Source organism: Vulpes vulpes, chromosome 9, assembly GCF_048418805.1.
Source record: "Vulpes vulpes isolate BD-2025 chromosome 9, VulVul3, whole genome shotgun sequence".
Taxonomy (NCBI): Eukaryota; Metazoa; Chordata; class Mammalia; order Carnivora; family Canidae; genus Vulpes; species Vulpes vulpes.
The window spans coordinates 31867705-31893604 of record NC_132788.1 but is presented as its reverse complement, the minus strand read 5'-3'; the positions used below and the strand labels follow the sequence as shown (position 1 = coordinate 31893604).

At 39.1% G+C, this 25900-nt stretch overlaps 1 protein-coding gene across 1 annotated transcript in view; it reads right to left on the bottom strand.

The window, feature by feature from the left end:
- LOC112912760 (uncharacterized) overlaps nucleotides 1-25900 on the bottom strand; it is a 163434-nt gene that overhangs the window by 87441 nt on the left and 50093 nt on the right. Inside the window, exons 12-18 of the mRNA XM_072722106.1 lie at nucleotides 24339-24409; nucleotides 21497-21530; nucleotides 14545-14614; nucleotides 12778-12832; nucleotides 12490-12668; nucleotides 3020-3152; nucleotides 2662-2711 (exon numbers count right to left, since the gene is read on the bottom strand). Of these exons, the coding sequence (XP_072578207.1) occupies nucleotides 2662-2711; nucleotides 3020-3152; nucleotides 12490-12668; nucleotides 12778-12832; nucleotides 14545-14614; nucleotides 21497-21530; nucleotides 24339-24409 (592 nt within the window). The remainder of the gene's footprint in view (nucleotides 1-2661; nucleotides 2712-3019; nucleotides 3153-12489; nucleotides 12669-12777; nucleotides 12833-14544; nucleotides 14615-21496; nucleotides 21531-24338; nucleotides 24410-25900) is intronic.

The following is a 25900-nucleotide window of genomic DNA, read 5'->3' as shown; positions in this document are numbered from 1 at the left end:
GGTCTCAGGGTCGTGAGATCGAACCCCACAATGGGCTCTGTGTTGAGCATGAAGCAAAGTTAGGATTCTCTCTCTCCCTCTGTTCCTCCCCGCCTGCTCACAACGTGCGTGCGCTCTCTCTCTCTCTCTCTCTAAAACATAATTATCATCCTCATCTCACTGAGAAGGTCTAAGTACCAAATCACTATACTGTCAGCCAAGGGCTAAGGGTGTTGATGGCCACACGGTCAAATATCCACAAATGACTTTTGATTCCCCCAAAACTTAGCTACTCATCTCTTATTGAATTTCCTACTTTAAGAGCAATTAGACTTAAAAATAGGAAACGTATATGAAAAACCAAAACATTTCAATAAAAGACTCACATATATGCTCTCTAGATCTAAGCTAGATCTTAACCTTCATTTGGCCACTCACTGTAAACTGAGCATGGAAGGTCAAGTAAATTATAACCTGATGATGACCTTACCAATGACGTAAAGGCAATGAACAAACTTTGTATATTATATGTACTATACACTATACCCTTAAAATATAAACTAAAGAAAAGGTTATTAAGAAAATCATAAGGAAGGGAAGCTACATTAAGAAAATACTGTATCGAAAAGCATCTGTAAATGGACACACAGTTCAAGCCCATCTTGCTCAAGAGCCAACTGTACACATACACAATGTCTCTAATCACAGGCTACTGAAACTTAACATACCCCAAATTCGAAATCCACTTGTCTACTCTAACTTTCCCATTCTTTTCTTAACACTTGCCATTTTACTGTCCTTCAGAAATCTTCACATTTAAAAACCATGCCCTCTATATCTAGTAAATCACTAAAATACTGCTGTGATCATTTTTGTCTCATATTTCTAGAGCATTCTTTACACCTTACAAAGCGCTTTCACCTTTGTTAACACATTTGGTCATGACACATACCTGAGAGGTACGTATTAGTATCATTTTTATGAATGAGGTCACTGACATTCAAACAAAAAATGGTTAAGCAAGTTTTTCTGAGATCCCACAGCAAGTAAGTGACACAATCAGGATGGCAGCACATCCTTTGACTTCAAATACAGTGCTCACAGCATTGTAGAGCAGCTGCCTCTACTAAGACATGGGCCCTTTTTACCTTCTTCCATAGTTGTCACCTTAGAATAAGTCATCATTACTTTATACTTATGTTACTGTAAGTAGGGCTGCCACAAAGGTACTCAATGCATGCTATCTTAACTATCCAAAATGTTTTTACCTTTTAAAGTACCACTAAATCATGGGGGCCTTGATGGCTGACTCAGTTCTGAGATCAAGCCCCAAGTCATCAGCCCCCCTGCTCAGTGGGGAGCCTGCTTCTTCCTCTCCCTTTGCCCCTTCCCCCGCTCATGCATGCCCTCGCTCTCATAAATAAATAAATAAATAAATAAATAAATAAATAAATAAATAAATAAATCTATCTTTACAAAAATAAATGAATAGAGTACCACTAAACCCCATTGTTATTATACTCCCAATGCTCCTTGTAGATCTACCTGACAATCCAAATATAATACTTTTAGGCGGCCTGGATGTCTCCATTTGTTGAGCATCCAATACTTGGTATCAGCTCAGGTCATGATGTCATGGTCATGGAATTAAGCCCTGTGATGGGCTCTGCGCTCAGAATGGAGTCTGCTTCAGATTCTGTCTCCTTCTCCCTCCCACCCTCTCAATAAATAAAAACATAAAATCTTTTAATAAATCTTTAAATATGTAGTTAATATATAATTATGATATAATATACATTATGCACAATACACAAACTATATATGCTTTATATATAAAAACAGAATATGGAAATTATAATATATAAGATACACATGTTAATAAATTTAACATATAAACATAATGCATATGATTTATACTTCTAAAAAACTATAATCCAAACTCTGTCTAGATCACATTAGAAATTTTCCACATCCATACACACCACAGAATCATACATTTCACCATAGATTGACCTAGAGTTATTCTTTAGCTTTTTAGATAGCTAACTCGGGATATCTGGGTGGCCCAGTGATTGAGCATCTGCCTTCAGCTCCAGGCGTGATCCCAGAGTCCTGGGATCGGGTTCTGCGTGGGGGTCCCTGTGGGGACCCTGCTTCTCCCTCTGCCTGTGTGTGTCTCTGCCTCTCTGTGTATATGTCTCTCATGAGTAAATGGATGAAATATAGAAAAAAAAAAGATTCCTTAACACAAATTTTTAAAATATTTTATTTATTCATGAGAAACACACACAGAGAGAGAGAGAGAGAGAGGCAGAGACACAGGCAGAGGTAGAAGCAGGCTCCCCAGAGGGACCCCAATGTGGGACTCAATCCCTGGACCCCGGGACTGTGCCCGGAGCAGAAAGCAGATGCTCAACCACTGAGCCACCCAGGTGTCCTGATTCCTTAACACTTCTAAGCTCAGTTTTCTGCCACACTACCACACACCTTTCACTAAGTTAAGCTTGCAAATTAGCAGAACTCTATTAACATATTTAGTACATAATTATCAATTACAGGTAAAAAGTATAAGGAATTTGTTTTTATGGGCAAATATAGACATGAGAGCATAAAGTCTAAGCATCGCTTTTATGTTACGATATCACTCATTGCTTATATTTTAAAATAATAAGAAGACAGTACCTCAGAATCCCAAGGTGAACTATCTTCTTCTCCTAAAGCTGACATCCTATCTGTAAAATACAGTCACAAATACATTAATGAGAACATGTATTACTATGAATTCTAAACACATATACAAGCCTATCCACATTCACAAATATTTCAATAAAATAAAAGTAATAGGAGAAAAGATTTTCAGAGGGATGAAGCATTTTCAGGAAGAAAAAGTTCACAGTAGTAGCGATACACAGAAAGAAAGCAAAAGAAAAATAACTTCGTGAAATGAAATGGATAACATTTTTGGATCTACATACTTTCATATTGTTTTATACTAGCCTGTAAGCATAGAAAAACAACTCATAGAGGTTCACTAACTTACCACTCGTATTATTTTTGTGTGCTCTATCAGCAGAAGTCAAATTGTCATTAACTGCTTGCTCTTGTGGAGCACTTTCAATAATATCATCAATACCATTGTCCTTTTGTCCAACTGCCGGCTTCATTGCTCCTTCCTATAAGAACACCACCACCAAAAAAAAAAAAAAAAAAGAGCTTCAGAAAACATCACATTAATTCACTTACTCTCTCACTCCTCAGAAAGACAAATACATACCATATCTGTCAAGTCATAGGCACTATCCTAGGAGAAGCTGGAAATATAAATAAAAGAGGGAGTCTGCCCTATATGCTACTAGGGGGACAGATGGACAAAAACAATTAAGAACAGAAGAGGATCATTCTCTAGTTCTACAAGTGAAGTGAATAAAGTTCAGTGAAGGCACAAGGAGAAAAAAGTTGTATATGGGAAGCTCAGGAAATGCTGCAACGGTAAGGCTGTATCTTGAAAGACAAAGTATACAAGGAGTGTGTGAAGGGCATTCTAGCAAAGGTAGAATGATCAAAAGGATGAAGTAGGGAATAGCATAGTAAGTGACAATAGCTCAGAATGTGGCAAAACTAGGACACAATTATGGGGAATGGGAAAAAGAGATATAATTGGAAAATCAGGACTGAACTGAAAAAGACAGGGGTCATGCTAGGATATGAACTTCCTCCCTCACGTATTGGGGAATCCACTAAATAAGCGGAGGATTTACATCATCACAAATATATTTTAGAAATGTCACTCTAGTATCAATGTAAAGATGAACATGGAGGAACCAAAAGAGAAGAGTATTTCAAAATTATAGATGAGAAAGTGAATTACGGTAATAAGATGTGAAAAATTGTAAGCAGGTAAAGATACTGCATGTGGCGGAGTGACTGGATATGTTTTTTTTTTTTTTTAAGATTTATTTATTTACTTTTGGAGAGAATGAGAGAGTGTGTGTCCACGCAGAGGGAGGGACAGAGGAAGAGGAAGAGAATCCTCAAGCAGCCTCTCCACTCTGCACAGAGCCCAACACAGGGCTCAATACTGGGACCATGAGATCACGACCTGAGCCAACATTAAGAGTCAGATGCTTAACCAAGGGAGCCACCCCAGGCACCTGGATGTGATGTCACCTAATTTTAGGGAAGTTTAGAGTCCAGGATTTTTTTCTGCTTCAGTGTTCCAACGGTGCTTTATACTAGGGTGGGGAAAACAAATGACAAAGCAGATTACAAAGTCAGGAAGAGCAAAGAGTCAGAAATAATGTCTTCAGTCTGGGGCTTCATCAAATCTGAAGCACTCAGGGGACTTATTAAGAAAGTTTTAGATAAATACATTTGGAGTAGGAAAAAAAATGACAATAGTCAGGAAAACCACATGATGTTAAAAAGTCATCCATAAAACATACTAACCTGATATAATTAATGTCAGCCTGCACAAACCTCTGAAATTTTCAAAATAAAAATAAAAGAAGGGGGGGAAAACCATGGGATTCAGTACTTCACTTATATACTTCAACATTACTTTCTAGAACAGAAAATATACTTTTATTAATATAGGCAAGTAATGACCACCTGGATGGCTCAGTTGGCTAAGCATCCAACTCTTGATTTTGGCTCAGGTCATGATGTCAGGATTGTGACATTGAGCTTTACAACAGACTTCATGCTCAGCAGGGACTCTGCTTCTCTCCTTCTCTCTGCCCCTCTCCCCCCACTTCTGAAATAAATAAATCCTTAGAAAAATGCATATATATGTGGGCATGTATTCATTTCTGTAGCGAATAGCATTTTTTAGATAAATAGAAAGATTTAATTGCAAAACAGCAATTGAAGATTTTGTGAGAACATTCCTTTTTATTTTATCATTTTTAAAGATTCTGTTTACTTATTCATGAGAGACACAGAGTGAGAGAGAGAGGCAGAGACACAGGCAGAGGGAGAAGCAAGCTCCATGCATGGAGCCTGACATGGGAGACTCCATCCCAGGTCTCCAGGATCAGGTCCTGGGCTGAAGGCGGCACTAAACAACTGAGCCACCCAGGCTGCCACAATATTCCTTTTTAAAAATGAATCTTAAAAGCTAAGATTTAAGTTGTAGAAGAGAAATATTTTAGGGATTACAGAATTTTAAGGCACTTGATGAGAAAAATTTAAAACCCCATTTTAAAATTCGCATGGTTTTTTATTCCACTGTGAATAGCATACTAATAGCTTTAATTTCCTATCTACACATATAGGATGGTACTTAAAGGCTGGAGAAAGAATCTAGTATTAAAATATTAATAATCATGATCATCCAAATTAAAGGTTTAGAGTCTCCAAAGTCATGTACGATTATCAAGCAGGACGCAATATTCCATATTCACAAGAGAGAAGAAAAGGCCTAAAACAATCAAATCACCTGTATTTCTGAGTTTCAGATATGAAAGAATTCACAGGTTAAATTTCACAACTTTCGGCGGCACCTGGCTGGCTCACTCACAAGAGTGTGTGACTCGAAATCTCAGCATCTGAGTTTAAGCCCAGCATTGGGTATAGAGATTACTTTAAAAAGTTTTTTTTTTTTTTATGAGAGTCACAGATAGAGAGAGAGGCAGAGACACAGGCAGAGGGAGAAGCAGGCTCCATGCACCGGGAGCCCGACGTGGGATTCAATCCCGGGTCTCCAGGATCGGGCCCTGGGCCAAAGGCAGGCGCCAAACCGCTGCGCCACCCAGGGATCCCTTAGAAAAGTTTTAATCAAAAAACGCAAAACAGCGAGTGAAGCCGAGGGGAGCCGACAGCTCCCGAGAAGGCGAGGGGTGTGCGTGCGCCCGCCTCTCCCGCCGCCCTCCCTCGCGGCCCGCGACACCTGCGCCCCGTCCGCCGCGCCTGCCTGGGGGGCCTGGCGGGAGCGCGCCCCCTGCCCTCCGGTCGGCGCGGCCGCCCCTCCCCCTCGTCCCGGCCGGGCCGCCGTGGCCAGTCCCGCCCCTCGGGCGCCGACGGCCGGGCCCACGGGCGGCGGAGGTGGCGGCGCGGCAGGGATCTCTTGACTCCCCTTCCCCGGGTGCCCCTCCCGCCCTGTCTGCGGTCGGCCGCCACCACGGCCCCAGGAAGCAGAATGTGATGAACACGGTGAAGGGAAAGGCAGTGGAAGTGGTTGAGTACCTGACCCAGGTCCTCAAGGAATGAGATTGAAGGAGACCCGTGTTATCACCCCAGAGGAGATAACTTTCAAATCATCCTGAAAACCTACCAAAATTCGGTCTCAGATGTAAAGAGAGAACTGCTGAAGTGGCACAGTGAGAAAACTCTACGCTCCTATCAAGTACAACTTGTTTTTGGCCACTCTGCACTGAACAGAAGGACTGGAAGGAAAAACGCACCACAAAAGAAAGAATCAGAGACAGTCCTCTCTCCCACAGAGTTACAAAATCTGGATTACAATTCAATGTCAGAAAGCCAACAAAGAAGCACAATTATACAGCTACTGGTGGCTCTAGAAGAAAAGCATAAAGGATTCAAGAGACTTCATGACTGCAGAATTTCCATCTCATCAGGCCAAAATTAAAAATCATTAAATGAGATGCAATCCAAACTGGAGGTCCTAATGACGGTTAACGAGGTAGAAGAATGAGTGAGTGACATAGAAGACAAGTTGATGCCAAGGAAGGAAACTAAGGAAAAAAGAGAAAAACAATTAAAAGATCATGAGGATAGGTTAAGGAAAATAAATGACAGCCTCAGAAGGAAAAATCTACGTTTAGTTGGGGTTCCAGAGGGTGCCGAAAGGGACAGAGGTCCAGAAACTGTATTTGAACAAAACACAGCTGACAAGTTTCCTAACTTGGGGAGGGAAACAGGCATCCAGATACAGGAGATAGAGAGATCCCCACGTAAAATCAATAAAAACCGCTCAAGACCTCGACATTTAATAGTGAAACTTGCAAATTCCAAAGATAAATAGAAGATCCTTAAAAGCAGCAAGAGACAAGAGATCCCTAACCTTTATGGGGAGAAGTATTAGGATAACAGAGACCTCTCCACAGAGACCTAGCAGGCCAGAAAGGGCTGGCAGGATACAGTCATGTTCCTAAATGAGAAGAACATGCAGCCAAGAATACTCTATCCCTCAAGACTCCCATTCACAATAGAAGGAGAGATAAAGAGCTTCCAAGATAGGCAGAAACCGAAAGAATATGTGACCACGAAAGCAGCTCTGCAAGAAATATGAAGGGGGACTCTGTAAAAGAAAGAGAAGTCTAAGGAAACAATCCACAAAAGCAGAGACTGAACCGGTGTCATGATGACACTAAACTCCTATCTTTCAATAGTAACCCTGAACGTGAATGGGCTGAATGACCCCATCAAAAGGCACAGGGTTTCAGACTGGATAAAAGAGCAAGACCCATCTATTTGCTGTCTACAAGAGACTCATTTTAGACCTAAAGACACGTACAGACTGAGAATAAAAGGTTGAAGAACCATTTACCATTCAAATGGTCCTCAAAAGAAAGCAGGGGTAGCCATCCTTGTATCAGCTAAATTAAAGTTTATCCCAAAGACTGTAGTAAGAGATGAAGAGGGACACTATATCATACTTAAAGGATCTCTCCAACAAGAGGACCTAACAATCATGATATTTATGCCCCGAATGCTGGAGCTGCCAAGTATATCACTCAATTAATAACCAAAGTTCAGACATACTTAGATAATAATACACTTATATGTGGAGACTTGACTATAGCGCTTTCTGCAATCGACAGATCTTCTAAGCACAGCATCTCCAAAGAAACAAGCGCTTTAAATGATACACTGGACCATTTGGATTTCACAGATATTTACAGAACTTTACATCCAGACACAACTGAATACACGTTCTTCTCAAGTGCACATGGAACTTTCTCCAGAACAGGCCACATACTGGGTCACAAAACAGGTCTTAATCGACAACAAAAGATTGGGATCGTCCCCTGCATATTCTCAGATCATAATGCCTTGAAATTAGATCTAAATCACAAGAAGAAGTTTGGAAGGATTTCAAACACGTGGAGGTTAATGACCATCCTGCTAAACGATGAAAGGGTCAACCAGGAAATTAGAGAAGAATTAAAAAGATTCATGGAAACTAATAAGAATGAAGATACAACCGTTCAAAATCTTTGGGATACAGCAAAAGCAGTCCTGAGGGGGAAATACATAGTAATACAAGCATCCGTCCCAAAACTGGAAAGAACACAAATACAAAAGCTAACCTTGCACCTAAAGGAGCTGGAGAAGGAACAGCAAATGAAACCTTCACCCAGCAGAAGAAGACAACAAATAAAGATTCGAGCAGAACTCATGAGATAGAAACCAGAAGAACTGCGGAGCTGATCAACAAAACCAGGAGTTGGTTCTTTGAAGGAATTAATAAGATAGATAAAACCATTAACCAGCCTTTTTAAAAGAAGAAAGAAAAGACTCAAATTAATAAAATCATAAACGAGAGAGGAGAGATCACCACCAATACCAAGGAAATACAAACGATTTTAAAAACATATTATGAGCAGCTTGACGCCAATAAATTAGGCAATCGAGAAGAAATGGGTGCATGTCTGGAAAACCACAAACTACCAAAACTGGAACTGGAAGAAAAACCTGAACAGGCCAATAACCAGGGAGTAAATTGAAACAGTCATCAAAAACCTCCCAAAACACAAAAGTCCGGGGCCAGACAGCTTCCCAGGGGAATTCTATCAAACGTTTAAAGAAATCATACCTATTCTACTAAAGCTGTTCTGAAGGAGAGAAAGGGATGGAGTACTTCCAAACTTGTTCTATGGGGCCAGCATCACCTTAATTGCAAAACCAGACAAAGACCCCATCAAAAAGGAGAATTATAGACCAATATCCCCGATGAACACAGGCGCAAAAATTCTCAACAAGACACTAGCCAATAGGATCCAACAATACATTAAGAAGATGATTCACCATGACCCAGTGGGATTTATCCCCGGGATGCAAGGCTGGTTCAACACTCTGTAAAGCAATCAATGTGACTGATCATATCAGCAAGAGAAAAAAACAAGTGTCACATGATCCTGTCAATAGATGCAGAGAAAGCATTTGACAAACTACAGCATCCATTCCTGATCAAAACTCTTCAGAGTGTAGGGATAGAGGGAACATGCCTCAGCATTTTAAAAGCCACCTACAAAAAGCCCACAGCAAATATGACTCTCCATGGGGAAACACTGGGAGCCTTTCCCCTAAGATCAGGAACTAGACAGGGATGTCCACTCTCACCACTGCTATTCACCACAGTACTAGAAATCCAAGCCTCGGCAATCAGGCAACAAAAAGAAATAAAAGGCATTCAAACTGGCAAAGAAGAAGAGTCAAACTCTCCCTCTTTGCAGATGACATGATACTGTACCTAGAAAACCCAAAAGACTCCACCCCAAGATTGCTAGAACTCATACAGCATTTCAGCAGTGTGGCAGGATTCTATACACTAACAGTGAAACTGAAGAAAGAGAAATTAAGGAATCAACCTCACTGACACTTGCACCCAAAAGCATGAGATACCTCGGAATACACCTAACCCAGGAGGTAAAGGGTTTCTACCCTCAAAACTACAGAACACTCCTGAAGGAAGCTGAGGAGGACACAAAGAGATGCAAAAATATTCCATACTCATGGATTGGAAGAATGAATATTGGGAAAATGTCAATGCTACCCAGGGCAATTTACACATTTAATCCAATCCCTATCAACATACTATGGACTTTCTTCAGAGTTGGAACAAATCATCTTAAGATTTGTGTGGATTCAGAAAAGACCCCGAATAGCCAGGGGAATATTAAAAAAGAAAGCCGTACCTGGGGGCATCACAATGCCAGATTTCAGGTTGTACTACAAAGCTGTGGTCATCAAGACAGTGTGGTACTGGCACAAAAACAGACACATAGATCAATGGAACAGAATGGTGAATCAAGAAGTGGACCTTCAACTCTATGGTCAACTAATACTCGACAAAGCAGGAAAGACTATCCACTGGAAGAAAGACAGTCTCTTCAATAAATGGTGCTGGGAAAATTGGACAGCCACATGCAGAAGAATGAAACTGGACCACTTTTTAACACCATACGCAAAGAAAAACTCAAAATGGATGAAAGATCTAAATGTGAGACAAGAATCCATGAGCATCCTAGCGGAGAACACAGGCAATACCCTTTTTGAACTTGGCCACAGCACCTTCTTGCAAGATACATCCATAAGGCAAGAGAAACCAAAGCAAAAATGAATTATTGGGACTTCATCAAGATAAGAAGCTTCTGCACAGCAAAAGAAACAGTCAACAAAACTAAAAGGCAACCTACACAATGGGAGAAGATATTTGCAAAAGACCTATCAGATTAAGGGCTAGTATCCAAGATCTATAAAGAACTTAGTAAACTCAACAGCAAAGAAACAAACAATCCAATCATGAATTGGGCAAAAGAGAGGAACAGAAATTTCACAGAGGAAGACACAGACATGGCCAACAAGCACATGAGAAAATGCTCTGCTTCACTGGCCATCAGGGAAATACACATCAAAACCACAATGAGATACCACCTCCCACCAGTGAGAATGGGGAAAATTAACAAGACAGGAAACAACAAATGTTGGAGAGGATGTGGAGAAAGGGGAACCCTCTTGCCCTGTTGGTGGGAATGTGAACTGGTGCAGCCACTCTGGAGAACTGTGTGGAGGTTCCTCAAAGAGTTAAAAATAGATCTGCCCTACCACCCAGCATTTGCACTGCTGGGGATTTACCCCAAAGATACAGATGCAGCGAAACGCCGGGACACCTGCCCCCCAATGTTTATTGCAGCAATGTCCACAATAGCCAAACTGGAAGGAGTCTTGGTGTCCATCGATAGATGAATGGATAAAGAAGACATGGTCCCTGTTTACAATGGAATATTACTCAGCCATTAGAAACGACAAATACCCACCATTTGCTTCGACATGGAGGGACCTAGAGGGTATTATGCTGAGTGAAACGTGTCAATCGGAGAAGGACAAACATTATATGGTCTCATTCATTTGGGGAATATAAAAATTAGTGAAAGGGAATAAAGGGAAGGAGAGAAAATGAGTGAAAATATCAGTGAGGGTGACAAAACATGACAGACACCTAACCCTGAGAAATGACCAAGGGGTAGTGGAAGGGGAAGTGGGCAGGGGGTTGGGGTGACTGGATGATGGGCACTGAGGGGGGCACTTGGCGGGATGAGCACTGGGTGTTATGCTAAATGTTGGCAAATTGAACTCCAATAAAAAAATTACAAATAATAAAATAAAATAAAATAAAATTAAATTAAATTAAATTAAATTAAAATGAAATAAAAAAATACAAAATAGAAAATATAACAACTATGAACACTAAAGTTTCCTGAGATAACATAAAATGTATCCACTGTTGGAGGTATTTGAAAACGTAAAGATCATCCTTCTGGAAATAACTTTGTATACTCTACGGGCAACTTTTCCTTCCTTATGATTCTCTAATGACAAATCATCTTACAAAAAGAATGATAAATTATGAGTTTATTCATTTGCCATGTGTCTCTATTCTATGCTTACACTTTTTTAAAAAGATGCATCAGAATCCAGAAAAAAGTTTTTATATTTTTTAAGAGTCCTGTAGCTTAAATTTTTTTTTTTTCATTTAATAGATAGAGATTAAGAACCTCACTTACCTAAGAAAAAATTTCAGGTTTAATTAATGAAAAAACTAAAATGTTTATTTATGTCCTCTCTTTATCCTCAAAAGATCGAAAATCAACCAAGATTATACCACACAGTAAGTTTAATTAGAAACCACAAGAAAGACAACGGCCAAAATTCAAGATTCATAATAAATCTGATTATGGCTTAAAACAGACTTTACTTTGTACCATGTATAAACACAATTTTTGCTAAATTAAATATAGGCTATCATACTTTATTAAACTTAAAAGGATAAAATTTCCTTCCAGTTCTTCATAAAAACCAGCTGTCATTCAGAAGAATCTGAGCATTTTTTGTATTGCCGGACTATCTTTTATTAATTTGCATTTAAAATAATTTCTACCATATTTTATAATATACAGCATCTGTTCTCCCTTAGCCTCACTACTGCTGTTTTTTTAATAATAATCTCTCTAAACTCTATCTTTACATTCATCTCATCCTTCTTAAATGAATTCTTACTTACCCGACAACCCCTCCCTCATCTTCACGTCCATCTAGCTATTCTTTCCAGTTGCTTTCTAATTCTTTCTTTCCATGATGGCATACCTAAGGTTTGTTTATTCCCACCAAAAGTTATAAATCTCAACCCAGTACTTCTCTGTTGTTATTACACTGTTTTCTCTTATATTCTTGAGGGCTTCCATTTCTCCCTAAGATTCTTTTCATTATAAGGATATCAAGAGGATGGTAGGTGAAAAAACACGGGGGAAAAAGTTCAAAACAACTTACCTTTGTAACATCACGCATTGCTAAAGATGTTTGAGGAGTTTCAGGTGATACAAAAGCAAGAGGAGAATAGCCAGAGACATTGACTGATGGTTTCAAAAGAGTTTCAGTCTTATCTTCACTTGCAAAATTGTGAGCAAATAAAGGTCCACCTTCTTGGCTAAAAATGGTATAGTCTGCTCCTATTTAGTGAAAAAGTAAAGAGTACATGAAGATATCTAACTTCAAATTACTAAATAACACAAAAATGGACAAAACTCAGTGAATAACACAAATCTTCAAATAGCTTACCCCTGGCTCGCAGAAAAGCAACCATTTGCTCTCTTAAGCTTACTTTCGGGACAGTCTAGAAAAAAATTGATAGTTTTCAGGATTACAAGCATCACGTTTCGTAAAAATAATTGTAATATTCACCATTACCAGATGAACACCATTACAAAAAGAACACAAGTTTTGGAGATCATTCAGATAGAGATTGAAAACTCAGTTCTGCCATTTACTAACCTACATTTTCTCATGGAGTGAAGATTATAAGAGATTTAATAGTCTCAAAATGTTACTTTTCCCACCCCTAACTGATTATTATACAAAGTCTTCCTCAAAAAGTTAAAAATAGAGCTATCCTATCACCCAGCAATTGCAGTACTCAGTGTTTATCCAAAGGATACAAACATAGTGATCTGAAAGCCCACCAGCACCCCAACGTTTAAAGCAGCAATGACCACAATAGCCAAACTACGGAAAAAGCCCAGATGCCCACTGACAGATGAATGGATAAAGAAGATACGGTGTGCATAAATACAATGGAATCAAAAAGAATGAAATCTTGCCATTTGCAACAACATGGATGGGACTAAAAAGTATTATACTAAGTGAAATAAGTAAGTTAGAGAAAGACAAATACCATATGATTTCAATCCTATGTGGAATTTAAGAAACAAAACAGAGGTGCATAGGGGAAGGAAGGGAAAAATAAGATAAAAATCAGAGAGAGAGAGACAAACCATACGCGATTCTTAATCATAGGAAATAAACTGAGGGTTCTTGGAGGGGAGAGGGTTGGGGCAATGGGGTAATTGGGTGATTGGCATTAAGGACGGCCCTTGAAGTAATAAGCACTCGGTATTGTATGCAACTGATGGATCATTAAATTCGACCTCTGAAACTAATAATACACTATATGTTAATTAATTTGAATTAAAAAAAATTTTAAATACTTTATTTACCAAAATAACTTAAAATAAAAATTTATGCCTAAGTAATTTAAATTCAAAAAACTAACAATAAGAAATGTCATTATTGGGATGCCTGTGTGGCTCAGTGGTCGAGCATCTGCCTTCGGCTCAGGGTGTGATCCCGGAGTCCCACATCAGGCTCCCTGCACGGAGCCTGCTTCTCCTCCCTCTGCCTCTGTCTCTGCCTCTCTCATGAATAAATGAATACAATATTTTAAAAAATTAATTATTTTATTAGCTTTAAAATTTTTTAAATGTGTTTGCATGATTTATAATTGCATGACTATCTCTTATAAGAGAAAATATTAAAATTAGTTTTTAGTAGTATTTATTTAGGCAAGTGGGCATTACAAACAGTTTAAGTTGCTTTTGTTTGTCAAAATGCTAAGGACAAATGATTGTTTAACATCAGCTCCTTCCAGGAAAGTGAGAGAAATAATAAGCCTTGTGGGGTAATGATTCAGGAATGAAAACCACAGACACACAGACAACAAAAAGCCATAACCAAAAATATTGACAATGAACATAGAAAGAGATGGACTGAAAGAACAGACACTAACACAGAAGCATGAGAGACATCTAACTCTGGGAAACGAACAAGGGGTAGTGGAAAGGGAGGTGGGCGGGGGGTTGAGGTGACTGGGTGATGGGCACTGAGGGGGGCATTTGGGGGAGTGACCACTGGGTGTTATGCTGAATGTTGGCAAACTGAACTCCAATAAAGAAAATTTAAAAAAAAAAACATAAAATGACAAGAGGCAAGCCATAATACATAACACTAAATTCAGAGCAGAAAAATTAATTTTACAAGAGAGTACTTTACCTTGGTACGAGGACCTAAGTCTCCAATTGAAGAAGGCCACGAATGATCAATATCAGCTTCATCGGAAAGACTTTAGAGCAAAAACATAAAACAAAGACAAGTTCATTTCTTTTAAAAGAAAAATCGAGTAAAAGGTCAGCTGTTTATTAAATGAAGTTTCTTGAAATACGAAAATTTAGCCTCGTTTTTGTTAAGCTTTTTTTTTTTTTTTTTAATTCCAGTACCCTTAACATACAGTGTTACATTAGTTGCATACATACAATATAATGATTTGGTAATTCCATACATCACCCAGTGCTCATGGTGACAAGTGCATTCCTTAATTCCCACCTCCTATTTACCCACTCCCCTACCAACCTCCCCCCTGGTAACCATCTGTTACCTACAGTAGTCTTCTCTATAGTAGTCTTCTTCTTGGTTAATCTCTTTTCTGTCTCCTTTGCTCATTTTTGTTTCTTACATTTTACTTAGGCGTGAAATCATATGATATTTGTCTTTCTCTGACTTACATTGCTTAGCATAAAATGCTCTAACTTCACCATGTCATTGCAAATGACAAGATGTCATTCCTTTCGATGGCTGAACAATATTCCATAGTGTGTGTGTGTATATATATACACATATATATACACACACACACACACACACACACACTTCTTTATTCACTAATCTATCAGCATGCACACTTAGGCTGATGATTGCAAATAATGCTGTAGTAAAAACATGAGGTGCATGTATCCCTTTGAATTGGTGTGTTTGTCGTTTCTGGGTAAATACACAGGAGTGCAATTACTGGATTGTCAGTAGTTCGGTTTTTAAGTTTTTGAGGAACCTCCATACGGTTTCCCACAGTGGCTGTCCCAGTTTGCACTTCCACCAAAAGTGCAACAGGGTTCCTTTTTCTCCACATCCTCACCTACACTTGTTTCTTGTGGTTTTGAAGTTAGCCATTCTGACAGGTGTGCAGTGCTATCTCATTGTAGCTTTGATTTGCATTTCCCTGATGACGTGTGATGCTGATCATCTTTTTATATGTCTGTTGGCCAACTGGACATCTTCTTTGGGAAAATGTCTGCTGTCTTCTGTTCATTCTTGACCTGGGTTGTGTTTCGGGTGTTGAGATGTATCAGTTCTTTATATTCTTATACTAACCCTTTATCAGATATGTCATATGCAAATGTCTTCTCCCATTCTGTAGGTTGCCTTTTAGTTTTGTGGATTGATTCCTTCACTGCAAAAGCTTTTGATTTTGATGTAGCCCCAACAGTTTATTTTGCTTTTATTGCTCTTGCCTCAGGAGACATAACCAAAAAAATGTGGCGACAGCTAATACCAGAGAGATCATTGTCTGTGCTCTCTTCAAGGATAAAATGGTTTCATGTGATATATTTGTATCTTTAAACCATTTTGAATTTATTTTTGTAAATGGTGAAAGAAAGTGGTCCTGTTTCAATCTTTTATATACCCATTCAATTTTCCCAGCATCATTTATTGAAGAGACAGACTGCCTTTTCAAACCACTGGATATTCTTTCTTGCTTTGTCAAAGATTAACCATATCGCTATAGGTTTATTTCTGGATTTTCTATACTATTCTACTGATTTTTGTATCTATTTAATGCCAATACTATGCCGTTTTGACTACTACAGCTTTGTAATATAACTTGAAATCTAGCATAGAGATATCTCCAGTTACGTTTTTCTTTTTCCAATATTGCTTTGGCTATTTGAGGTCTTCAGTGGTTCCATATAAATTTAGGGTTGTTTGCTCTAGTTCTGTGAAACATGTCGATGGATTTTAATAGGCTTTGCACTAAATTTGTAGATTGCTTTGGGTCCTATACACATTTTAACAATAGGTGTTCTTCCGATCTATGAGATGGAATTCTTTCCATCTTTGTGCCATCCTCAATTGCTTTCACCAATGTTTTCAGAGTACAGTCTTTCAAAATTTGGCCTCTGTGTTATTTTTTTTAAGATGTTGTTTATTTATTTATTTGAGAGAGAGAGAAAGAGAAAGAGTGCACAAGTAGACAGAGAGGCAGGCAGAGGGAGGGAAAGAAGCAGGCCCCCGGCTGAGCAGAGAGCCCCATACTTGCCTCTATCCCAGGACCCTGAGATCATGACCCAAGCCAAAGGCAGACGCTTAACCGACTGAGCCAGCCAGGCATCTCTTGACCTCTGTTTTTAAAAAGGGTTTAGTTATCTATTTTGCTTTCACCTCTCCTAACCTGTGAAATACCCAATAAAGGCCCAGTTTTAGTTCCTATAACTAGTGTGACAGGTAAGGAATTCTCTGAAATGTTTGACAGCTAACTAGACAAAAGCTAACCACCATTAATTATCACCTGCCACCTGTCAGAATGACTAGAATCAAAACCACACACACACACACAAAAAAAAAATATTGGTGAGGATGCAGAGAAAAAGGAACACTCGTGCGCTGGTGATGGGGATAGAAATTGGTGCAGCCACTGTAAAAAAACAAAATGGAGTTTCCTTGAAGAAGTACAAATAGAAATACCACATGATCCAGTAATCCACTACTGGGTACTTACTTACCCAAGGAAAAAGAAAACACTAATTTGAAAAGACATATGTACCCCAATGTTTATTGCAGCATTATTTACAACAGCCAAGATACGAAAGCAACCCGTGTCCATCAACAGATGCATAACACACACATGCACACAGAGCAATATTACTCAGCCATAAACAAGAATGAAACCTTACCATTTGCAACAATGTGGATTACCTGGAGGGTATTAAGCTAAGTGAAATAAGTCAGAGCTAAATAGACAAATACTGTATGATTTCAATTATATGTAGAATCGAAAAAGCAGAACAAATGAACAAACCAGCAAAAAGCAGAACCAGACCCATAAGTACAGAGAATTCTGTACTGCCAGAAGGGAAGTGGGTGGGGGGCAGGCAAAATGGGTGAAGGGAAGTGGGAGGTTCAGCATCCCAGTTATATTAAGTCACAGGGATAAAAGTACAGCATAGGGAATAGAGTCAATAGTACTGTAATAGCATTATGCAGTAACGCATGGTAGTTACACTTGTGGTAAGCATGGGGTAACAATATAGACCTGCTGAATCACTATGTTGTACACATGAAACCAACATAACATTGTGTCAACTACACTTAAATTTTTAAAACGATCTACAAATGTTAAAGAACAAATTTAGATGTTATTAGTGGGAATACTATTCCCAAAGAGATTAAAAAATTAAAAATTATAAAATCCAGGTTTCACAAGTCCTGCCTTATTTATATCCACATAAACTAGCAAGACCTTAAAAATCATCAAGGGCACTCAGATACCCAAGAAGAGGGACTGCTATAAAAACAGTCCCGATATCTGTACCTCTATTTCCCCACACACTGCCTGATATTTTCTTTTTGTGAGCTCCCACTCCTGGATCACTCCTCTGCAGGGCTCAGTGGCACTCTCCAACGTTTAAGTCTTTAGCCTGCCAAGGCACAGATTCCCAAAACAAAGGAAGGCTCAAATGACCAAGAATAGAGCCATTTCCTGCTCCTGGAGAACCAGCTAACTGGAGTCTGAGTCATCCATGCAGTCATCTCAATGTAGGCATGTTACCAACTACCCAGAGGAAGCTTCGTTATTGATCTGACAGCTAGTCCTACCCCACCAAACCCTACACATACACGGGAAGGGCATCAGAGAATTACGAAAAGAGGTGGAGAGATCACAAGACCACTACCTTGGGCCATATATCTATATAGTTCAGAATCTCCATTCCCCCCATTATTTGAGAAGATCAAAGCCGCCTTTTGTAAGGTGGGGTAGAAGTCGATGATATCCCCATTCCTAATTTGCTGTAAACAATCTTGCCAGTGGCTCAACTGATTTTAGTGTTTCTCAACAGAGACCCTGAAGTAGGGCAGCCGGGTAGCCCGGCAATTTAGTGCCACCTTCAGCCCAGGACATGATCCTGGAGACCCAGGTTCGAGTCCAAAGTCAGGCTCCCTGCATGGAGCCTGCTTCTCCCTCTGCCTGTATCTCTGCCTCCCTCCCTCTCTCTCTCTCTCTCTCTCTCTGTCTCTCATGAATAAATAAAATCTTAAAAAAGGAAAGAAACCCTGAACTATGCTAGTTCCTTCAATTAAACCAACAAAAAGAAATGCTGCTCCAAACTCTCTTGAACGCTCTATTTTATTATTTTTAAATAAATTTATTTTTTATTGGTGTTCAATTTACCAACATACAGAATAACACCCAGTGCCCATCACCCATTCCCCCCACCCCCCGCCCTCCTCCCCTTCCACCACCCCTAGTTCGTTTCCCCGAGTTAGGAGTCTTTATGTTCTGTCTCCCTTTCTGATATTTCCCACACATTTCTTCTCCCTTCCCTTATATTCCCTTTCACTATTATTTATATTCCCCAAATGAATGAGACCATATGTTTGTCCTTCTCCGATTGACTTACTTCACTCAGCATAATACCCTCCAGTTCCATCCACGTTGAAGCAAATGGTGGGTATTTGTCATTTCTAATGCCTGAGTAATCCATTGTATACATAAACCACATCTTCTTTATCCATTCATCTTTTGATGGACACCGAGGCTCCTTCCAGTTTGGCTATTGTGGACATTGCTGCTATAAACATCGGGGTGCAGGTGTCCCGGCGATTCATTGCATCTGTATCTTTGGGGTAAATGCCCAACAGTCCAATTGCTGGGTGGTAGGGCAGGTCAATTTTTAACTCTTTGAGAAACCTCCACACAGTTCTCCAGAGTGGCTGCACCAGTTCACATTCCCACCAACAGGGCAAGAGGGTTCCCCTTTCTCCACATCCTCTCCAACATTTGTGGTTTCCTGCCTTCTTAATTTTCCCCATTCTCACTGGTGGGAGGTGGTATTTCATTGTGGTTTTGATCTGCATTTCCCTGATGGCAAGTAATGCAGAGCATTTTCTCATGTGCATGTTGGCCATGTCCATGTCTTCTTCTGTGAGATTTCTCTTCATGTCTTTTGCCCATTTAATGATTGGATTGTTTCTTTCTTTGCTGTTGAGTTTAATAAGTTCTTTATAGATCTTGGAAACTAGCCCTTTATCTGATACGTCATTTGCAAATATCTTCTCCCATTCTCTAGGTTGTCTTTTATTTTGTTGACTGTATCCTTTGCTGTGCAAAAGCTTCTTATCTTGATGAAGTCTCAATAGTTCATTTTTGCTTTTGTTTCCTTTGCCTTCGTGGATGTATCTTGCAAGAAGTTACTGTGGCCGAGTTCAGAAAGGGTGTTGCCTGTGTTCTCCTCTAGGATTTTGATGGAATCTTGTCTCACATTTAGATCTTTCATCCATTTTGAGTTTATCTTTATGTATGGTGAAAGAGAGTGGTCTAGTTTCATTCTTCTGCATGTGGATGTCCAATTTTTCCAGCACCATTTATTGAAGAGACTGTCTTTCTTCCAATGGATAGTCTTTCCTCCTTTATCGAATATTAGTTGACCGTAAAGTTGAGGGTCCACTTCTGGGTTCTCTATTCTGTTCCATTGATCTATGTGTCTGTTTTTGTGCCAGTACCACACTGTCTTGATGACCACAGAACGCTCCATTTTAATATGCTTTTCTAAACAACACCCAATATCTTGTGTTCTTTCTTTTTGTAGTTGATCTTTGTCTATCTTGTCATAAACCCCAATATTCTGACATCATTTCAAAAACTCTTTTTCCTATTCAACGCAGTGTGGTTCTTCTTGAAACATGCCCTCTCCTAATTCCCATCTCATGTACACTAGACCCACTCCCTATCTTTATATTATTAAAACATTCACCTACAAGATGAGAGAAAAGGGAAAAAAATCTAAATTTAAATCTCATTTCTGTCACTTATCAAATTCAAGAAAGTAACCTTAATCCCTTTTGAGTTTCAAATTCTCCACTTCAACCACCACTTGGTAAGGATGTTAAACATGGGTTACAGCATCAGAGAGTATTTTGATTAACACATCTCTAAGATTCTTTAAAACCCTGAAATTCTATCTGCTTTTCATTTTGTCTGTAGAAAAATGGAGAATCCTTAGCTGGCAGAAATGATAAAAAAAAGTAATGGAATAAAAGAAACAGCAAGAAAAATTGGAGAAGTTAAAAAAAATCAAGAAAAGAGTATAGAAAGGACATGGAGAAAAGCAAAAAAGTCTACAAAAATAGAAAAAGCTTCACAGAACATATCAAGGGTGCCAGCCTAAAGGGAAAATTAGACTGAGAAGTCAGTAAATAGACAATGGTTAGAAATGTCCTCTAAATAGATGATAAATTTAATTAACGTAACATGGTCTATACCTAGATTACATATCCTTCACTTTCAGAAAAATCATTCATCTCAAGGAGAGCAGATGTCACTATATGTAGGAGCTTGCCAGATTAGGGCTTGCTTATGTAAAAGCTATGGTACTGTGGCCATAGGTAACTGAGATCCACTCCAAAATCTTTGACAGTAAAAACAAGAAACTAGTTACCACCGCAATAATTACCTCTTGCTATCACTGTTGTGTCAAATATATTAGGAGAATGCTTGGACTTGCCTGGTTCTTAAGAAAACTCTATTTCAGAGTTAACATGTAATGAAATTTGACATTCTGGGATGATCTAAGATCTGTATCTTAATTCCAGTGCTGCTGAGGGGCAAAAAATGTATGTGGGAGCCACACAGAGCTACCATTCAAATCATGGGTCTGCGACTCATTAACTATGGAATCCTGGGTCAATTAATCCACCTCCCTGAACTACAGCTGACTAGTTAATAAAAAGTAGGCTATAACAGCACAGCTCCTTAGTGAAACTATTGCAATGACTATTAAGTAATACGTATTAAGCACATAATATAGTGTCTAGCCCAGAAGACAACACTCAACAAATCCTTTCCTCTCACTCCCTTAGTTAACACATCATTTTTAAAAATCCATAAAAGTCCTACCTGCTTATGGAGTCTTCTTCAGACTTCTTAGCCACTAGTAAAGAAAGCAGCAAAATACATTTTAAGTCAACAATAGAAAAATACAGAATATTAAAAGTGTAAGACCGACGATGATTGGTTAAAAAGTATTCCTTTGGGACCACACCTAAAAACCACACTACAGTGGATATTAACTGTACTATTGGTGGGCAGTTAATGCATTAAGAAAGCTCAGTTTCTCCTCCTTATTTACGAAATGCAAGAAAATAATTCTAGTTATCAGAATGTGGTACATACAAGTGGATGTTTCTAATGACCATTATTGTAACCAAACCCTATGAGACTGACAGGAAATGGTATCATTAGCAGAATCATTATCATAAAGTGACAATGGCAAACTTAAATAGCATGATTTTCCTGGACTTCCACTAGTAGGAGCAGTTAAAACAGACTATACATATTTGGCTGTAGCACAATGAACTTCTTCAGCTCCTCAGTAGAGACTGCTAAGTTCAGGATGAAACATCTCATCACAAAGTTTGGCTCGGCTCCAGTCACAATCTCGGGGTCCTGGGTGGAGACCCTCGGGGAGTCTGCTTTTCTCTCTCCCTCTGCCCTTCCACCTCGCTTGTGCTGTCTGTCTCTCAAATAAATAAACTCTTCTTAAAATCTTTTCTAGAGAAAGACATAAGGCCTAGAAAAAAAGAGCATTTTAAATGGAATGAATTGAGCCTCCTGACTTGTTCAGTAGAGAGGGCCGAAAATTTCAAAATGGACTGATACTTGGCTAAGGAAATAAAAGCTTTCTTTGTCTTCCAGTATCTTTAACTTGGTATTCTTCAATCTATCCTCCACACGAGACGCCTGCAAACTATGGCCACAGGCCAAATCCAACCTGCCCTCTGTTTCTGTAAATAAAGTTTTAATGGAGCACAGTCACATCTATTTCAATACATATTGCTATGGCTACTTTCACACTACAATGGTAGAGTGTGAGACCCCAGGGCCTAAAATATTCACTATCTGGCCCTTTTAAGAAAAGCTTGGTGATCCCCATTTTATGCCATAACCAAAGGGCCCTAATTCAAATCTAATCTGATTACTCTTCTGTTTCAAATTCTCCAATCAATCCCTGCTGGCTCCCTCCCCAACAGCCATTCCATATTCTTTATTCGTGCTGGAGAACCACAGCTTTATTTGGATATTTATTGTCCCAATACACAAAGAATGTGGTCTCACCCCAGCTGCAAAAAGGAGAAATGATTATTCTAAGCTAATCACACTACATGATTTACCAGTGACTGCTTTAGGAACAAGCAAGTCATGTTACCTAGCCTATAAAATGTGAGGGGAAGTTTACTGCAAGCCACTGAGTTTTCTTCCTACATAAAAGAAACATAGAGACAAACACAGTTCTTCTGGTCAGTGGATATTGTCATGTGAAAATATGCCTGATGCTGTTGCTAATTAGCCAAGCAGGAAAGGAGACAGGGACCCCTTGGTGACTCAGTGGTTGAGTGTATCTGCCTTTGGCTGAGGCCCTCATCCCCGACTTCCCGGATCGAGTCCCATGTCGGGCTCCCTGCATGGAGACTGCTTTTCCCTCTGCCTGTATCTCTGCCTCTCTCTGTCTCTCATGAATAAATAAATTAAAATCTTAAAAAAAAACACACACAACACAAAGACAGCTCTATTCTATTATGAGCACCTTGAAAGACCAAAACTCTATTTCATCTTTGCTTCCTATAACTTGCAAAACCAAAGCCAACCTAAAGATTTCTGTGATAGAGATCCACACTAAGTTAAAGGTTTCTTCCTACATTTCAGACCATGCAACGCACTAGGTGCCACCTCTGGGGAGCAACGGTAACATCGTTGCTACTGCGAATATTTTTGTGCTTTTATTATAATCTGTTGAGCCCAAGTTGCCCTTTTCGAATATTTATTATGATCATCTTTTGACTAATGGTAACAGAGTATCTTATTCCCAAAAAACTACAGTATTATGCAACGAACAGGAGAGAACATTGTCCTACTAATGAAGTCAACATATCACATTCTGACTTAAGAGAAGTGAAGTCACGAATAGTGAGATTGCGTTGATGCAACAGCATCTAAAATAACCTGTGCTCCTCAACAGGCTTCTGTAGGATAGGTAATCACCTTAAAAATCAAGCAATCTCATTGGTACTGCTGCACACTAGCTAAGTTTTTGCAGTTCTTATTGTTTGCCATTTGTGTAAAGTACCAGCAAGGTATTGCAGAGTTCCAGTTTTAAGGATAATGAGACAAATCATGCTATAATAAGATTTACTAAATGAAATCCACTTGTAAAAATTAAAATATCCATTTGTATAACCAGTATAACTTTTATAACATGTTTATAGAGGAAACATAAAACATACCAACTTAAATATCTTTTTTTCTTATTTACACAAAAATATCACCTGATATTTTAAGTATCATAACTAATAATGAGGGCACCTGGATGGCTCACTGGTTGAGGTTGTGATCCCAGGGTTCTGGGATTGAGTCCCACATCAGGCTTCCTCATGGAGCCTGCTTCTCCCTCTGCCTCTCTCTCTGTCTCTCTTAGGAATAAAGAAATAAAATCTAAAAAATACTAAGATAACAAATTTCTTTTCAGACAATACTGCCTCACATTTTAAATTACCAAAAATAACTTCTCAAATTCTGAATCCTAGACTATTAAGAAAGAAATTAAGAAACAAATACCCATGCAATTTACACATTGGATTTGTTTTGTTTTGTTTTTTCATTGCTCTTTCATTATCAAAACTGCCTTACTCTGACTTCATCTATGTTAGGACCACCGTAAGTAATTCACTCTAAAAAATCGTACCTAGATCATGATTCTCTGAAGAATTTTCAGGTTTCATTTCTTCTTCATGTTCAGAAATTAGCTGGTCATTGCTACGTATAAGAAAGAGTGACAAACAATGTGACTTTTTTAATACTGATATGAAAAACATTTACCAGATATATCAAATTCTTAAGATTTTTCAAACAATATCAGGGTTAACATCAAAACTTAAATTACCCCATAGGTACTTCAAATTTGTTAGTTCTAAAAACTTTTTTTTATTAAGTATGTAATTATAATTAAAGGAGAAACAAAAGTAAGGTGAACCAGTCATGAGTTGAGGGCATTATAGCTCAGTAAACTAAGAGTTAGCCTGCCATAATGGAAAGTGTCTCAAATCCCAAAGTCCTAGCTCTAAAACCAGCAGCTTTTTGTTCTTGGACCAGCCACTTCTCTTCTGCTCAAAGTCTTCCTCTATAAAACAGGAATCTTACCATCTTATATTACAAGGCCGTTAGGAGGATTTAATGAGGTATTATACCCAAAACGTGGCCTCTCAGGCAAGGTGATGCCCACAACTCTGGGAAGGGCAATATGAGACCTTCCACGACCTAATAAGAAAAGGTCTTCCACAGGATTTAAAGCAGGCTTGGGGGGCAGCCCGGGTTGCTCAGTGGTTTAGCGCTGCCTTCAGCCCAGGACATGATCCTGGAGACCCAGGATCGAGTCCCACGTCGGGCTCCCTGCATGGAGCCTGCTTCTCTGCCTTTCTCTCTCCCCCTCCTCTCTGTGTATTCTCATGAATAAATAAAAATAAAATCTTTTTAAAAAATAAAAAAAAAAATAAAGCAGGCTTCGAGTACAGATGTAGGAACAAAAGGGAAAGTCCAGTCTCTTCCTGTAGCATTATTTGAACTTCTTTAATAGTTTAGAATGGTCCCAACTAAAATCTGCTAGCAGAAAAGACAGACAAAATCCTTGAAGGTTAATTCATCATGAAGGTCTGGGCTAATACATGGTTTCCAAGTAAAGTTTTTGAATGTGAAGGGTAGGGTGTATGGGGCTAAAGCCAGGAGGTCCAGCTGTCGGAACAGCACGCCAGCGGCTTTAGAAGAGCAGCTGAGCATATAAGCATATGTAATAAACAAAAAAAAGGTTTAAGTTTGAATTCTAAGTGTGGATCACCATGAGGACTGAGGAATGCGGATCAGCAAGGGCATCCTATTAGCAAAAGTCAATCATGACTGGACTGCAGAACCAGTTTCAATAGCAATGCTACAGGAACAGAATCAAAGGAAACCACAGAATGATGAGCATGTCCCTTTTTCCATCCAAATGGCTTATAAAAGAGGACTGCCTCTCTGGTCTTAGGGAAATCCTTAGGTTCTTGGAAATTCAAGGGGGAAAGTATAGGTGATAACCCACAAGGAAGAGTATAGAGTTTTCTGTGAAACTGAACATCTTAGGACACAAGTAACTAGTTAGTAAAAACAGACGTTGAGGTGCCTGGGTAGTTCAGTCAGTTAAGCATCTGCCTTTGGCTCAGGTCATGGTCTCAGGATCCAGCCCTGTGTTGGGCTCCCAGCTCAGCAGAGTGTCGG